Consider the following 15,000-nt stretch of genomic DNA (forward strand, 5'->3'; position numbering starts at 1 on the left):
GACAGGACACGCCCCCAAACAGGACACACCCCAGACAGGACACGCCCCAGACAGGACACGCCCCAGACAGGACCCGCCCGAGACATGACACGCCCCCAGACATGACACGCCCCCAGACATGACACGCCCCAGACAGGACACGCCCCAGACAGGACACGCCCCAGACATGACACGCCCCCAGACATGACCCGCCCCCCACACATGACATGCCCCCAAACAGGACACACCCCCACTCATGACACACCCCCACTCATGACACGCCCCCAGACATGACACACCCCCATACAGGACACCACCCCCAGACATGACACGCCCCCAGACATGACAAACCCCCCAACGTAGGATTTGATTCACGCCCCCTGCAGGATGTTGTAATAACGTGTTTTTCCACCAGGGGGAACGTCTCCAGCGCAGTGGGAGGACATCACGGGCACTACTCCGCTGACCTTCGTCAACGACTGCGTCTCCTTCACCACCAACGTGTCTGCCAGGTTAGAAACACCTCTGTCCGTCTGTCTGTCTGTCTGTCTGTCTGTCTGTCTGTCTGTCTGTCTGTCTGTCTGTCTGTCTGTCTGTCTGTCTGTCTGTCTGTCTGTCTGTCTGTAGGGTTAGTGGTACCCAATGAGCACGGCCCCTGGTGAAGAGGTAGCTCCATGACCTCTGACCTCTGACCTGTCCCCCAGGTTCTGGCTGGCGGACTGCCATCAGGTCCCCGACACGGTGGGCCTGGCCATGCAGGTGTACCGGGACCTGATCTGCGTCCCCTACATGGCCAAGTTCGTGGTATTCGCCAAGATGAACGACGCCGTGGAGTCGCGGCTGCGCTGCTTCTGCATGACGGACGACAAGGTGGACAAGACCCTGGAGCAGCAGGAGAACTTTGAGGAGGTGGCCCGCAGCAAGGACATCGAGGTACCCGGGCTCAGCACATCCCTCTTTCACGTGTCTCGGCATCGGCTATGTTTTTTCGCCTATTTCCTTTTTTTTTTCGCCATGATTTACAGACAGTTCAATAAAAATTCAATTTTTAAATGTAACATTGGTTATCATCATTATGTAATGCTTATGATGTAAATTGAGGAGCAAGAGCAGTATCGGCTCCAAATATCGAATCAAGAAACTTGTTATCGGTCATCGGCTAAGGCTGAAAAATCAGCATCAGCCCTAAAAAATCCATTCATGTATTTATTCCTAATTTCACATCAACGAAGGATTCAGGAAGTTAAACTGACATTTACGTGGTCCTGACTCAAAATGACCTTTTAGCGCCTCTTCTTGCGGAGTGTGCAGAACTGAAGCTACCGCTGTTGGCCCTGAGGCTCAGCCCAGCTGGGTGTCTGACTCTGACTCTGAGCCCTCAGGGTGTCTGACTCTGACTCTGAGCCCTCAGGGTGTCTGACTCTGAGCCCTCAGGGTGTCTGACTCTGAGCCCTCAGGGTGCCTGACTCTGACTCTGAGCCCTCAGGGTGTCTGACTCTGAGCCCAGCAGGGTGTCTGACTCTGACTCTGAGCCCTCAGGGTGTCTGACTCTGAGCCCTCAGGGTGTCTGACTCTGAGCCCAGCAGGGTGTCTGACTCTGAGCCCTCAGGGTGTCTGACTCTGACTCTGAGCCCTCAGGGTGTCTGACTCTGAGCCCTCAGGGTGTCTGACTCTGACTCTGAGCCCTCAGGGTGTCTGACTCTGAGCCCTCAGGGTGTCTGACTCTGAGCCCAGCAGGGTGCCTGACTCTGACTCTGAGCCCTCAGGGTGTCTGACTCTGAGCCCAGCAGGGTGTCTGACTCTGACTCTGAGCCCTCAGGGTGTCTGACTCTGAGCCCTCAGGGTGTCTGACTCTGACTCTGAGCCCTCAGGGTGTCTGACTCTGAGCCCTCAGGGTGTCTGACTCTGAGCCCTCAGGGTGTCTGACTCTGAGCCCTCTGGGTGTCTGACTCTGAGCCCTCAGGGTGTCTGACTCTGAGCCCTCAGGGTGTCTGACTCTGACTCTGAGCCCTCAGGGTGTCTGACTCTGAGCCCTCTGGGTGTCTGACTCTGAGCCCTCAGGGTGTCTGACTCTGAGCCCAGCAGGGTGCCTGACTCTGAGCCCAGCAGGGTGCCTGACTCTGAGCCCAGCAGGGTGCCTGACTCTGACTCTGAGCCCAGCAGGGTGTCTGACTCTGACTCTGAGCCCTCAGGGTGTCTGACTCTGAGCCCTCAGGGTGTCTGACTCTGAGCCCTCAGGGTGTCTGACTCTGACTCTGAGCCCTCAGGGTGTCTGACTCTGAGCCCTCTGGGTGTCTGACTCTGAGCCCTCTGGGTGTCTGACTCTGAGCCCTCAGGGTGTCTGACTCTGACTCTGAGCCCAGCAGGGTGTCTGACTCTGACTCTGAGCCCAGCAGGGTGTCTGACTCTGAGCCCTCAGGGTGTCTGACTCTGAGCCCAGCAGGGTGTCTGACTCTGAGCCCTCAGGGTGTCTGACTCTGAGCCCTCAGGGTGTCTGACTCTGAGCCCTCAGGGTGCCTGACTCTGACTCTGAGCCCTCAGGGTGTCTGACTCTGAGCCCAGCAGGGTGCCTGACTCTGCCTCCTCTGCCAGGTCCTGGAGGGGCGTCCCGTCTTCGTGGATTGCTATGGCAACCTGGCACCGCTGACCAAGGCGGGCCAGCAGCTGGTCCTCAACTTCTACGCCTTCAAGGAGAACCGCCTGCCCTTCTGCGTCAAGGTACCGGGGAGCCTGGAGAACCTGGAGAACCTGGGGAACCTGGAGGGCTCCAGGGTCTCCCTCAGGAACCCAAACCAGTGTTCCCACTTAGTCCAGACCCAGTGTTCCCAGTGTTCCCACTAAGTCCAGACCCAGTGTTCCCAGTGTTCCCACTAAGTCCAGACCCAGTGTTCCCAGTGTTCCCACTAAGTCCAGATCCTTGGTTCCCAGTGTTCCCACTAAGTCCAGACCCAGTGTTCCCAGTGTTCCCACTAAGTCCAGATCCTTGGTTCCCAGTGTTCCCAGTGCTCCCACTAAGCCCCCTGGTTCCGTAGGTGCGGGACAACGGCCAGGAGCCGTGCGGCCGCCTCTCGTTCCTCAAGGAGTCCCGGGGCGCTAAGGGCCTCGCGCCCACCGCCGTCTGCAACCTCAACATCACGCTGCCCCCGCTCAAGAAGGTAAGGCCGGCGGAGCACCACCGCCACCTGTCCTCACCTCGCGACCACGCCCATCTCCACGGCCGCTAGCGCCGCCGGCTAACCCCCGCTAGCGCCGCAGGCTAACCCCCGGAGGAGCCTCAGGGAGAAAATCTCCGGCCAAACTGTGGCCACTGTGTCTTTTATCTGTTTGGAGACTCTCTCCGCTGGACCCTTCAACAGTGGTCTAAGTTTGGGCGGCTCTAGTATTTTCTTTGAAGCTGTCTTCCAAATTGAGTTGAATTTGGACATCATGCTTTTGGCTTTTTAGGGGAGGGGGGGGGGGGGGGGGTGGGAGGGGGGCGTCCTACAAAGAGCTTTTGGTTGATTCTCTGGCTGCGTGTGGCTTGTCTTCATGTGGTCCTCTCTGTTCCATTTGTCCTTCCCTTGTTCGCTGGCTTTGATGTGGCTTTTCTTTTCCCTGTTTGTTGCTGTCGCTCCTCTTCACACCCTGATCTTCCTTTCTCCCTGCTCTCCATTATGTTACTTGACCCTGTTTCTGCAATGCATCTTGGGAACCAGGAAATGGAATCAGATCCCGAGGATGAGGTAATCCACTTGCTTCCCCTCATTCGCTGCCCTCTCGCTAGACTCTGGGACGGTCCACAGGCCGGCTGTCCTCTCCATAGCCTTACCTTCTCCCTCTGCTATCAGGACCACCAGAACTTCTGTCTTCAGAGAGAAGTTCCTGAGTCCCGCTTTGCATGGTGTATCAGACAGGTTTCAGCTCCGTTCTGCCAAATGCAAGCCTGTGATAGAACTAAGTTAGACTTAAGTTACCTGTAAAGTATAGAGTTGGACTCTCACTTTGGTCCCTTTTAATCTTAATATAACTTGTTATATGATATTATTGTGGTTTTATGTATTAATAATATTTGTATTGATCATAACAGGGTGCCATAACGATTATTGAATATATAGTTAATATAATTTTGTGATTCGCAGCGGCCTGTCATTGTGAAGGTAGCTTACAGTAAAATAATAAGTTTCAATTGTTTTGATCGGTAAGAATCAATTGGTGGCTAACTGACCAGAAAGTACCCAAGATGGCGGCCAGTCTCTGAGAGGTGTTTGTGTTGTTATTGTTGCAGAACGAAAAGCCCGAGAGACGCCATACCTTTGCCTCCCTAGCCTTACGTAAGCGCTACAGCTATCTGGCCCCGCCTGCACTGAGTGAGTCGGACATTCTCACTAACAAAGCTTTCCGAGACGCTACCAATCCTAATGAAAACAATGTTTGGAAACTTTCTTAGTAAATCTGTAATCCGTTGATTAACCCTATATCTGGCGTGATTAATATAGAGATAGCTCGATTCCGTGTGTAATCAATGCATATTCTCACCCTAAGTAGCACATTTACTCCCCATGCTTGTGTACCACATTGGATATGGTTTTGCATGGGTTTTGTACGATTCAAGGTTTTCTGTGCAGTGCTTGCCCACTGAGTTGTGTTCCTGAGAGGTTTGGCTTGGTTGTTTTACCACATATGAGTCCATCATATGAACATGTTGCTTTGATTGATTGACATAATGTGAACATGCATTTGAGAAGAAATCAAAGTAAGATGGTTTTCCTTTTGTATCCTGCTTTCCCTTCTGTTGAAACATTTGATTTACTTTATGATTTTTGGCTCGATGACGCTGTTTTATTTTCCGGTTAGATTCAGATGCATGAGGAGAAGTCTCACGTTCGGCTCTTTTTATGACTCTTCCACTGCTTGTCACCAAGGGTAGTCGAACCGGGACCAGATAATGGACCCAAAAACAGTCTTGGAACTAGCTTTACTAGTTTTATCTACTTCTGTTTGTTGGATCAAAGGAGCAATGGAATGGCTTCTGTTGCCGACGGCTCCATTTGATTAGAGAGTCCAAATTCTCTTTGGGGAAACTTTCTATCTTTTCAGAGCAAACAGATAAAAGGCACTGTCATAAGGAGATTGACACAAGAGCCCATGTGCTAGCTAGTAGCACATCAGAACATAAAGGAGAACAGTCTTTTGTGTTATCTTGTTGTGTTTTGTCTTGCCATTTTTTGCCATTTGTCGGTCCTTTCATTGTCCTTTGACAATATTTCTTTGGCTTCTTATACATTTCTGTTGCTGTCTTGAGTAATTAGTTCAACGTGGATCACATAGAACCAGTCCATTTCATGCTAACATTTCCCATTTCGGCACCTAAACTATTGTTCTTACTTTCCTTGATGCCAGGACGCCTCACTGACCAATTCTTCCCTCTCTGGTCTTCTCTCCTTGTCACTTTTTCTCCCTTCCTCTTTCCCAACATCATTTTCTGTTGCCTTTTTACTCCGTGTTCTGTTGGCGTTTTGTTCCATCTCCTCCTGTTCTTTTGGTTCTTCCATGTGAAGAGAGCGCGGTTGAGCGCGGAGCAGCAGCGAGAACACTGCCTGCTGGTCACCCTCACAAACCTGTCTTTCCAACCCGACCTTTCTCCGCGTGGTCGACTGCTCCTATTACCGTCCCTGGTCAAACGCGGCTCGTCGGACTGGGGGGCCCCGGGCCCCGTAGCGCTTCGCCAACAGGCTCGCCAGGTTCTTCTCCACTGAAGTCCTGCTGGCCCCTGTCCTCCCCCTGCCCCATCTCCCCGGCGTCCATCAGAACCCTCCTGGGAGCCCCGCCCCCGGTCCCCTACACCACCTCCCCGGTTCAGTCCCCCGGTGAAGCAGCATCCTCCTCCCCCATTCGGACTTATAGAACTATGGCGTCACCCATCAAGACAGTGGTCCAGCAGGGACAGTTCCCAGTGCAGGGGTCTGCCAGCCTGGTGTCCTCTGGCTGCCCGAGCAAACAGGCCACCGACCCGGCCTCTATCAAAAGTCTTGCTTCCGCTTACACTTCGAGGACTTCCCCAGTGCACGCCTCTGCCAGCGGCTCTGTGGTCGACAGATCGCTGGCCGCGCACAGCACGCCAACGTCTCCAAAGACGTCTGTGAACATGTACAATTCTGGTCTCCCTTTTAAATCTGTCCTAGGTTCCACACATACAACCGAGGCAGGGTCGACGTCTCTCTCTGCTGCTAAATCCATCTCCAGTTTGTCCTTAATGCAAAGTTCTGTCGACTCAACCCTAGCGTCCCATGGAGGGAGATCTACAGTCTCCTCTCTCTCAACCGGACAGACCACAATCGCCTGCTCAGATTTTTCGACTCTGAACGGATCCCAATCACCCGTAAAATTCCCATCGTCTTCCTCCTCGCCATCCTCGCCTTCCTCACGCCTCTTCTCCGACAGGAGTAGCAGCCTCCAGGACAGAATCCAGGCCACCACCCAGGCGGCAACCTCCAGCGCCAGTGCAGCCATAAACGAAGCCATAAACTCGTGCTCCGCCTCAGGCTACGGCACTCTCAAATCCATGTCCTCCACACATAGATCTGCAGCCTCCAGCTCTGCTTACGGCTCCTATAGATCTGCAAATGCCAGCTTGCCAGCGTCCTCCAGTAGCACGGCGGTACCAGTGTACTCCAGTAGCATGACCGTACCAGTGTACTCCCTCGTCAACGTGCTGCCCGACTCCCCCGTCAAACCAGGACCAGGCTCCCTCAAAATGGCCCTGCCCGGTCCTTCCCATGCGGGCATGCCCTCGTCGTCTCTGACTTCCTGTGTCACCTCGTCTAAAATCAACTCTCAGCTGAAGTCCCCTCCGTTCATCACGCCGCCGGTCATCCACACGACGGCAACGTCCAACCAGGACATACTGAGGGACGTAGCAAACATGAAGGAGGATCTGATGCGTATGACCGCCATCCTGCAGACAGACACACATACAGCGGCTAAAACCGTGCAGACGTCTCACAGCGGAACCCCCAAAGAAATGAGGTTAGAGGATGAGGAGCCGTACACTTTAGTGGAAAAGGTCAAGGAGGATTTAGTGAAAGTCAGTCAAATATTACAAACAGATATTTTAATGGAAGGTAAAGCAAGGGCCACTAAAAAGAGAGGTTTGGCCGATGGGTGGGAGGAATTCTCTAATGGGGAGATTGAGGAAGCACAGAGATGCTCTCTGCCAGAGTACAATCCTCCTTTTGATGCAAACACTCAACCAGTCAGGCCCCAGTCTGTGCCAGTCAGAGACTTTGACTTGTCTAGGGTAATAGATTACCTAGCCAATGACATTGGCGCTAGCTCTTTGTCTAAAATGGCAGAGGTCAGAAGTAGGCTGGAGGAGGAAGCAAAGATAGAAGAAAAACAGAAGCGCGTTCTGAAGCCGGCCATGTCCTTACAGGACCACAAGCTGAAGATGCCTCCGCCTGGGTCGGGGATGCGCACCTCGCCCTCAGAGAAAGACCTCAGTAAACTGGCAGAGTCCTACCAGACGGTGGACGCGCCCCTGGAGTCCCCTGAGGACCTGTCCCACGAGCAGGATAAGAGCCCCCTGTCAGACAGTGGCTTCGAGACCAGGAGTGAGAAGACGCCTTCTGCGCCTCAGAGCGCAGAGAGCACCGGTCCGAAGCCCCTGTTCGCCGACTCCCCCATCCCCCCCTGCGTCACTGAGACCAGAACAGAGGTCCACATCAGGAGCTACGAGCAGCCAGATGACCTCTGTGAGCCTTTGCTGGTGGAGGAGGCTGCGACGGCTTACCCCCGTATGGAGTCAGACATGGCCTCTCCCAGCCCCCTCACGGACAGGGTCAAAGCCCTTCAGGTCAATATGTCAGAGGAGGACTCAATGATGAGCAAAAGCATGTGCCTAAAAGAGGAAACTCACATCACGACCACTACTAGAATGGTCTATCACCAGCCCCAGATAGCTGAAGGAGCAGACATGATGGAGGAGTCGATGTCCGTTCGAGACATCATGAAGGCATTTCAGTCAGGTAGAGATCCATCGAAAGACCTGGCGGGCCTTTTTGAACACAAAGCCAGCCAGGATTCTGTCAAAGGAGATGAACTCACTCCACGGTTTCTTGACAAAGACACTAAATCCAAACAGAAGGTGGAGAGGATTATAGAGGTTCACATAGGAAAGGGCCACAGCGCCACGGAGCCGACCGAGGTCATCATCAGAGGGAGCAAGAAGCACCCAGAGCTCTACGCTTACAAAGGCGACCGCGGCATCAGGGAGCTCAGTGATTATGACCAACAGGAAGAGGAGGAGCTGACCGCAGAGGAAGCCTTGCCCTCCTTCCTGGAAACCTCTCGTGTGAACACCCCACTGTCGCATGAAGAAGACAGCCGCCCAAGCTCTGCTCAACTGATGGCAGACGACTCGTACAAAGCTCTGAAGCTTCTGAGCCAGAATTCCATAGAATACTGTGATGATGAGCTGTCAGAAATCAGAGGGGAGTCCTACAGGTTTGCAGAGAAAATGCTTCATTCAGAGAAACTAGACTCATCTTCACAATCACCCTCAGACACAGAGGATTCAGCCATGACGGCCGACCAAACCCATGGCAGCGCAGAGGCCATGAGTCAACAGCAGGGAAGCCCCAAAAAGCAGTTTTCCTCCAGGACCCCAAAAGAAGGGTCTCCTAAATCAGGGAAGTTCTCCTCCAACAGAGAGGAACAGGCTCAGTTTGATAAAGTGACTGTGCTGCATTATTCAACAGATCAGGGCAGCCCCAAACACGCCGTGTGGATGCGGTTCACAGAAGATAAGCACGATAGGAGCAGAGACAACCTGCTCTATGAGGACAGAGTGGACAAGACTGTGAAGGAAGCTGAGGAGAAACTGAGTGAAGTGTCACAGTTCTTCCGTGACAAAACAGAGAAGCTTAATGATGAACTTCAGTCCCCTGAGAAGAAACCTATGAGGAGGTCCGGGCAGGGTGCCCACTCTGGGCCCAGCTCGGCCGGCAGCAGTCCTGAGAGGAGCCAACACAAGCTCCCGGCAGGAGAAGGCTTGAGTAAAAGCGATGTCAGGGAGCCGTTTGTGAGCAAGATGTCCGGTAGCAACGCTTCAAGTGACAGGAATGGCTCTAGTTTACCCAGCAGTCCGGAGCGAAGTGTGTTTTCACGCCTCAGTGAGAGTACAGTTAAACCCCCTAGTAAGATCAGCGAGCCTGCTCCGTCGTCTCCGGTGTCGGGTAAATCCACATCGAAGGTCAGCTCTGTGAGAATGAAGTTTGAAGCTGAGGCTCAGAAACAAAGTCAGCCTAGTGCAGCAAAGATCCCTCCCCCAGTGCAGCCCAAACCCTCGGTGAGCAAACTTCCTGTCTACCAGCTATCAGGAGCAGGCCGGACCACCAAGGCATCTGAAGTCTCAGGGGACAGTAGCCCACCTACTACCAGGGAAATCAGTAAGGCAACATCTCCCACCCTGAAACCAATTGAGGACAAGCGGTCCAACGTTTCAGACGCATCCCTGAAAAGAAAAATGAGTGATGCTGAAACTGACAAATCTATATGTAAAGGCAAAGACAATGTCGCTTATCAGCAACTTAAAGAAATTAAAGATAAGAAAGCTCTGGTATTACCAACTGCCACATATGACACGAAAAACGAGAATTACCATGAAGCTCAAAAGCCCCACCAATACACAAAAGTTGGAAGTGTCTCTAAAAAGGTTGAGGCTGAGGTATTAAGAAAAGACAGCGAAAAACCGGTCAACCAAAACATAAGACAAAAGTCAGAATCTCAGATTCCTATTCGAGGAGTCTCCTCCCCAGCTGATATTGATCTTCAAAAGAAACTAACTGTAACCAAACCGTCCCAGATACCAACATTAGCTAAGAGCAGGATAGAGACGGGCCCTGAGACAACCCTGCCCCTAATGGATGAACATCTTACTAACAACACATTTGAGATTTTAGATAATGCCCCCAGAGACTCCAACTCAAATAAGCTTCCAAGTCCTGCAGAAACACTAGAAAAGATCATCGGCCCCCCGATGACTTCAATGACCAAAGACAACTTCAAGGGCATCGAAACCCTCCCAGTTTATGCAGGTGTCCAGTTGGGCAGACAAGCAGAAAGAGAGGCGAAGGGAGGGCTTTACACGGTAAAACAGAAGTCCTGCATGGCCCTCAGCCCCATCAGCCCAGACGATGACACCCTAGAGCAGGTTTCCTTCATGGACAGCTCTGGGAAGAGTCCGCTCACTCCAGAGACCCCCAGCTCTGAGGAGGTGAGCTACGACCTCACAGCCAGGACCCCCGATTGCTTCGGAGACTTTTTACCAGGGAATACCAGCCCTATAATGGAGGTTTCTGAGGATTCAGAGGAAGACCACTGCAAATCTAGTTTCTCTTTTAAAGAGGCCTTACCAAGAAAACCAGATAGTAAAACCAATCAAGCCGATGTTTATAATTCTAATCAGGAGCAAAAGAAAGCGATAGACAATCAGACAGAATCAGAATCTTATTTAAACCAGCAGGATACATCAGACAACGCAAATGAGTACAAGACAGAGCAAGAGCAGCAAACTGTATCTAAAGACAAAGGTGTTGCATATATAGAGTTTCCACCTCCTCCCCCTCTCGATTCAGCCTCTGAACAGTCAGATGTGGAGAGGAAAGGTTCCTGTAACTCTTCAGGAACTGAGACGGAGATGATGGAGGTGAACTTGCAGGAAGAGCATGATAGGCATCTACTGACTGAGCCAATCATACGCATCCAGCCGCCCACCCCCGTGCTCACAGATGCTGATGACAGCCAATCAAATGCTGAGGATGACGACGTGTCAGTCTTCCAGCCTGTACCTTATAAGCATTCAACCCTCCCTGAAGAAGAGAAGGTCAAGGTGGGTTCCAAACCCAAAAAACAGGACAAAAATGGGAACAACAAAGAACCCAACGGTGGAACCGAGGGAACCAACGGCTCCTACGGTTCCGATGGTTTAAATGGCAAAGAGGGAGAAGAGGGTGATGGTGAACAGAACGGGAACGACCAGTCGATCACAGACTGCTCCATCGCCACCACCGCTGAGTTCTCCCACGACACGGACGCCACGGAGATCGACTCGCTGGACGGGTACGAGCTCCAGGACGAGGACGACGGTCTGTGTGAGCAGGCAGACTCTCGGCTGTTCGGCCTCCCGGACAGCAGGAGGGACGTCTGGGCGACCGAATCCTTCCGCTCCACAGACAGGTCCTTCCCCCCCACCAAACTAGAAGCCATCGAGGAGGAGAAATCTCCAGAGGAAATTGTAAAGAATGACTCTCAGAACGGCTCCCCCTCGGTTGGGGAGAAGACCGAGGACGTTTGTGAAGACGCGGAGAAGAAGCCCGCGGACAAAGAGGGCTTCTCTGACACTTACTTTAGCTATAAACTCGAGGAAGAATTTAACTCCACGTTCAAGACGGTGGCGACCAAAGGGCTGGACTTTGACCCCTGGCCTTCCAAAGGCGAGGAGGACGTGGTGGTGGACATGGCGGAGCCCAGAGACATCAACGACGAGCCCAAGCCTTTCGGACTGGCCGCCGACGAACACTCACAGAACACCACGCCAGACACCACCCCCGCGCGAACGCCCACCGACGATAGCACGCCGACAAGCGAGCCGAACCCCTTCCCCTTCCATGAAGGGAAAATGTTTGAGATGACACGCAGCGGTGCGATTGACATGAGCAAGAGGGACATGGTGGAGGAGAGGCTCCAGTTCTTTCAGATTGGTGAGCATCCCTGTTCAGCGGGCAGGTACAGGGTCAGGGATTCAGAGGCAGAGGTGTACGCACAACAGACAGTAGGACATCATGTCAGCACACAGCATCCCACACATCTCTTCACATCGCCACAGGTCTCCATGCAGTCCACCACCGTCCGCTTGGACCGGTCCAATGCTAAGGGAGGGGCCAACACATGCTCACAGTCAGACCACTCTAAAGTTTCAACCTTTAAAACGGGTCCTAAATCCCCCCCAGATCAGACACCAAATGTAGGCGATGTGAGCGGAGGTTCAAATGACCAAACAAGCACTTTTGAACAACCTAATTATAGTTCCTCAGGATCCCTGGTAGATAATTATTACTCTGTAGAATCATATTACTCTGATTCCAGTGGTTGTGAAACTGGAATTACTGATGATTATTCTCATAACTGGTCATCAGGTATGGTATATAATAATAACTCTAGCACTCAGTTAGGCACATCGGCCCAGGAGGAACTCCAGGGCACTCATAACCAGAGTACGGATGTCTTGTCTTCCACATCACTCTACAGCACAAAGCCCTATTCAGGGAACAGCAGTAACAGAGGCAGCGGCCTCCCGTCCTCTAAGGCTCCAGCAGACAGCCTCCTGTTCAACTTGTTCTCAGACCGGGACAGTAGGTCAGCTTCGAACGCAGCGATAGTCTCAGGACCCCTGGTGGTCTCACAACACATATGCAAATCCAGGCTACCTGTTAGCGAACGTAGCTTAAAACTATGCAATGGCTTTCAACCGCTAGGGAAAGATAAGCTGAAGGAAACGAGCAGCGTTAGTGTTAAATGTGAGAGTCGAGAACGATTCGACCCTCATCAGGGTAGAAATAACAAATCTAGAATTCCAGTTTTAAAAGAAAAGAAACAGGCTTTAACCGATCATAAACTAGTCCGGTCGAGATCTGCGTTAGGGGACACGAAGGTAGCAGAGGCTAATAAACCCAAACACAACCCAGGGAGGGACCGGTGTGGTGTCAACCGGACGCTGAGCACCCAGGGGTCACACAGCTCCAAAATCAAATCCACCACTAGTTGCCGGGTAGGAAAGGCCACTCATACCGCCCCCCCGGTGGGGGCTCAGACAGGGGGGAGGAGGAACACACTGACCAATCGGGACGAGGCGGGCAGCTCATCCAGAGACACCTCCTGCTCACAACTCTCTAGCATTTCCAAATCTTCTCCTACCTCCACCACCACTGCCTCCAACATGACCACTCCCACCACCAGCACCACCAGCACCACCAGCACCACCACCACCACACCATCACACCCCACTAGAGGTGTGAGAGCTGAGGCTGCGTGGAGGAGCAGCAGGAGGAAGCGTAGGCCATCTCATGGAGCTCAGGAGGAGCTGATGGAGGAGGGGGCACAGGTTGAGGAGCCCAGAGTGGCTCCTGCCGCAGAGAACCAGAATAGTTTGTAAACTCTTTATAAACAAAATTCTCCTTATTCTTCGTCTTCTTCTACCTCCTATTCAAGTTGCATGCAGCTGTCGTGGTGCTTTGTGTGGCGTGATGTGTAGATGTCACTTCCTCTTCCTGTCGGTCTTGTCCTCTGTGGCGTTTTCTGTGAGAGAGAGATGCTAGGGTGGAGAGCAGAACACTGAAGGCACGTCTTCACGTACTAAACGTGCTTGGTTGAGGGACCTTACTTTGGTTGAGACGAGTTTCAGTAGATAAGGCTAACTTAACTTAACTTAAGACTGCTGTTTAATCATCAAACTAGGGAGAGCACCAGTCAGCAGATGGACTGTACTTAGACCTCTGCCGACGTGTGGCTTAGCTTGAGGAAGAGGAGCAGGTACACTCAGTAGGCTCACCTCAGGATTAGTTCCATGACTACTGGAGGGTCTCGCACGCATGCCCACCTTCACCCGCCACCAAACAGGCCTTGCATCCACTGACTGCGCCGTCACACGGCACCAAGCCCTGGTCCTCGGACGGCTGGGTTCAGACGTGTAGGGGAACCCCAACGTGTGGGACTGTGTTGTGTTTGCTCAGGTCCACCGGACTGGTTCGTAGTGTGTGTTTTGTACATCTGGTGGATTTGATCTCTCTGAGAACACTGTGAAAACAATTCATTAGAATAAACTAGAAATCCCACATAAGCCAGCTGCATGTGGCATTGTATCCTAAAGACGCTTCCTAACCGTTGAATTCAGCTGGATTATGTGTGATTTAAGATTCATGAATTGTTTTTACTAGTCGTTGCCTGATGGTACCTTGTCCTAGTGAGTGATGCTGATACAAACTCAGAACTCTCATAGTCGTTCCCTCTCGTACTTCTACTTCTTTCAAACTTTCAATGTGTTTTTTTAAGAATTATAATGTTAGTTTTTATTTAGCTGTTCTGGCCTTTCACATCCCAGAGCTCCCATGGTAAACCCAGAGGAGTCCCTTCTGCTTTCTGGAAGGGGGACCCGTTCCCACTGGACATCGGCCCGATTACATCAGCCTCTTAATGAAGCTGAAAGGTCCCCCGATCAGAGGTGATGATCCGGCCAGAACAGAGGACTGGGACAGTGATCTTAAGAGACTTTTGGCATTTCAGCGTGGTACTCCAGGAGGCAAGGACCCCAGGAGGCTGCCCAGCCTCCGATTTCACGCCCAATCTGGCAACCCTGGCTGCAGCACGCTGCAGCCAGGGTTGCCAGATTGGCATGAAGTCTTCACATTAACGACACCACGATTCTCCCACAATGACCACGATCCAAACGAGACGCTCTTTAAGTTCACAATCCCAAACTGATTTCTTGATTCACCGATTCATCTGATGTCACGTGTCCCTCGGCTGTCTTCTGCATGAGGCTGATTACGACTGCTTTGTAATCAGCTGGGGGACACAGAATGACACACATGATAGTGTTTAGAGGTGGAGGTGGAGCCCGCCTCCTCTGCCGACGTCTTACAGCTCTGCCCTGACGTCCCCAGGCCCACAGAGCCCCTGTGAGAGGACGGACCTCCGGATGGCCATAGTGGCGGACCACCTGGGACTCAGTTGGACTGGTGAGACATTCACACTCTCACACACACACACACACACACACACACACACACACACACACACACACACACACACACACACACACACACACACACACACACACACACACACACACACACATTTATTTGGTTTTGAAAGGATGAGCAGTTTAGTAGTTATCTTGCGATGTTATAATCGGAAGGCTTGCCTATGAACAGATTTGATTATCGATGATGTGATCACATGATGCATCACTGCAGCTGAGGTCGAGGG

The 15,000-nt window shown here is 52.2% G+C and overlaps 1 protein-coding gene across 7 annotated transcripts in view; it reads left to right on the plus strand.

The window, feature by feature from the left end:
- Positions 1 to 367: 367 nt before the first annotated feature.
- The window catches only part of LOC132447053 (ankyrin-3-like), a 22,794-nt gene continuing 8,161 nt past the window's right edge, over positions 368 to 15,000 (plus strand). For 5 of the 7 annotated variants that reach the window (XM_060037700.1, XM_060037701.1, XM_060037705.1 and 2 more), the window contains exons 1-8: positions 368 to 491; positions 684 to 912; positions 2,572 to 2,697; positions 3,012 to 3,134; positions 3,675 to 3,701; positions 4,244 to 4,325; positions 5,517 to 11,717; positions 14,676 to 14,750. In XM_060037700.1, coding sequence (XP_059893683.1) covers positions 733 to 912; positions 2,572 to 2,697; positions 3,012 to 3,134; positions 3,675 to 3,701; positions 4,244 to 4,325; positions 5,517 to 11,717; positions 14,676 to 14,750 — 6,814 coding nt within the window. In that variant the 5' untranslated portion in view covers positions 368 to 491; positions 684 to 732. The remainder of the gene's footprint in view (positions 492 to 683; positions 913 to 2,571; positions 2,698 to 3,011; positions 3,135 to 3,674; positions 3,702 to 4,243; positions 4,326 to 5,516; positions 11,718 to 14,675; positions 14,751 to 15,000) is intronic. The other 2 variants (XR_009523023.1, XR_009523024.1) reach the window with 1 other exon arrangement.

The sequence above is a fragment of the Gadus macrocephalus genome, chromosome 18, assembly GCF_031168955.1.
Source record: "Gadus macrocephalus chromosome 18, ASM3116895v1".
NCBI lineage: Eukaryota > Metazoa > Chordata > Actinopteri > Gadiformes > Gadidae > Gadus > Gadus macrocephalus.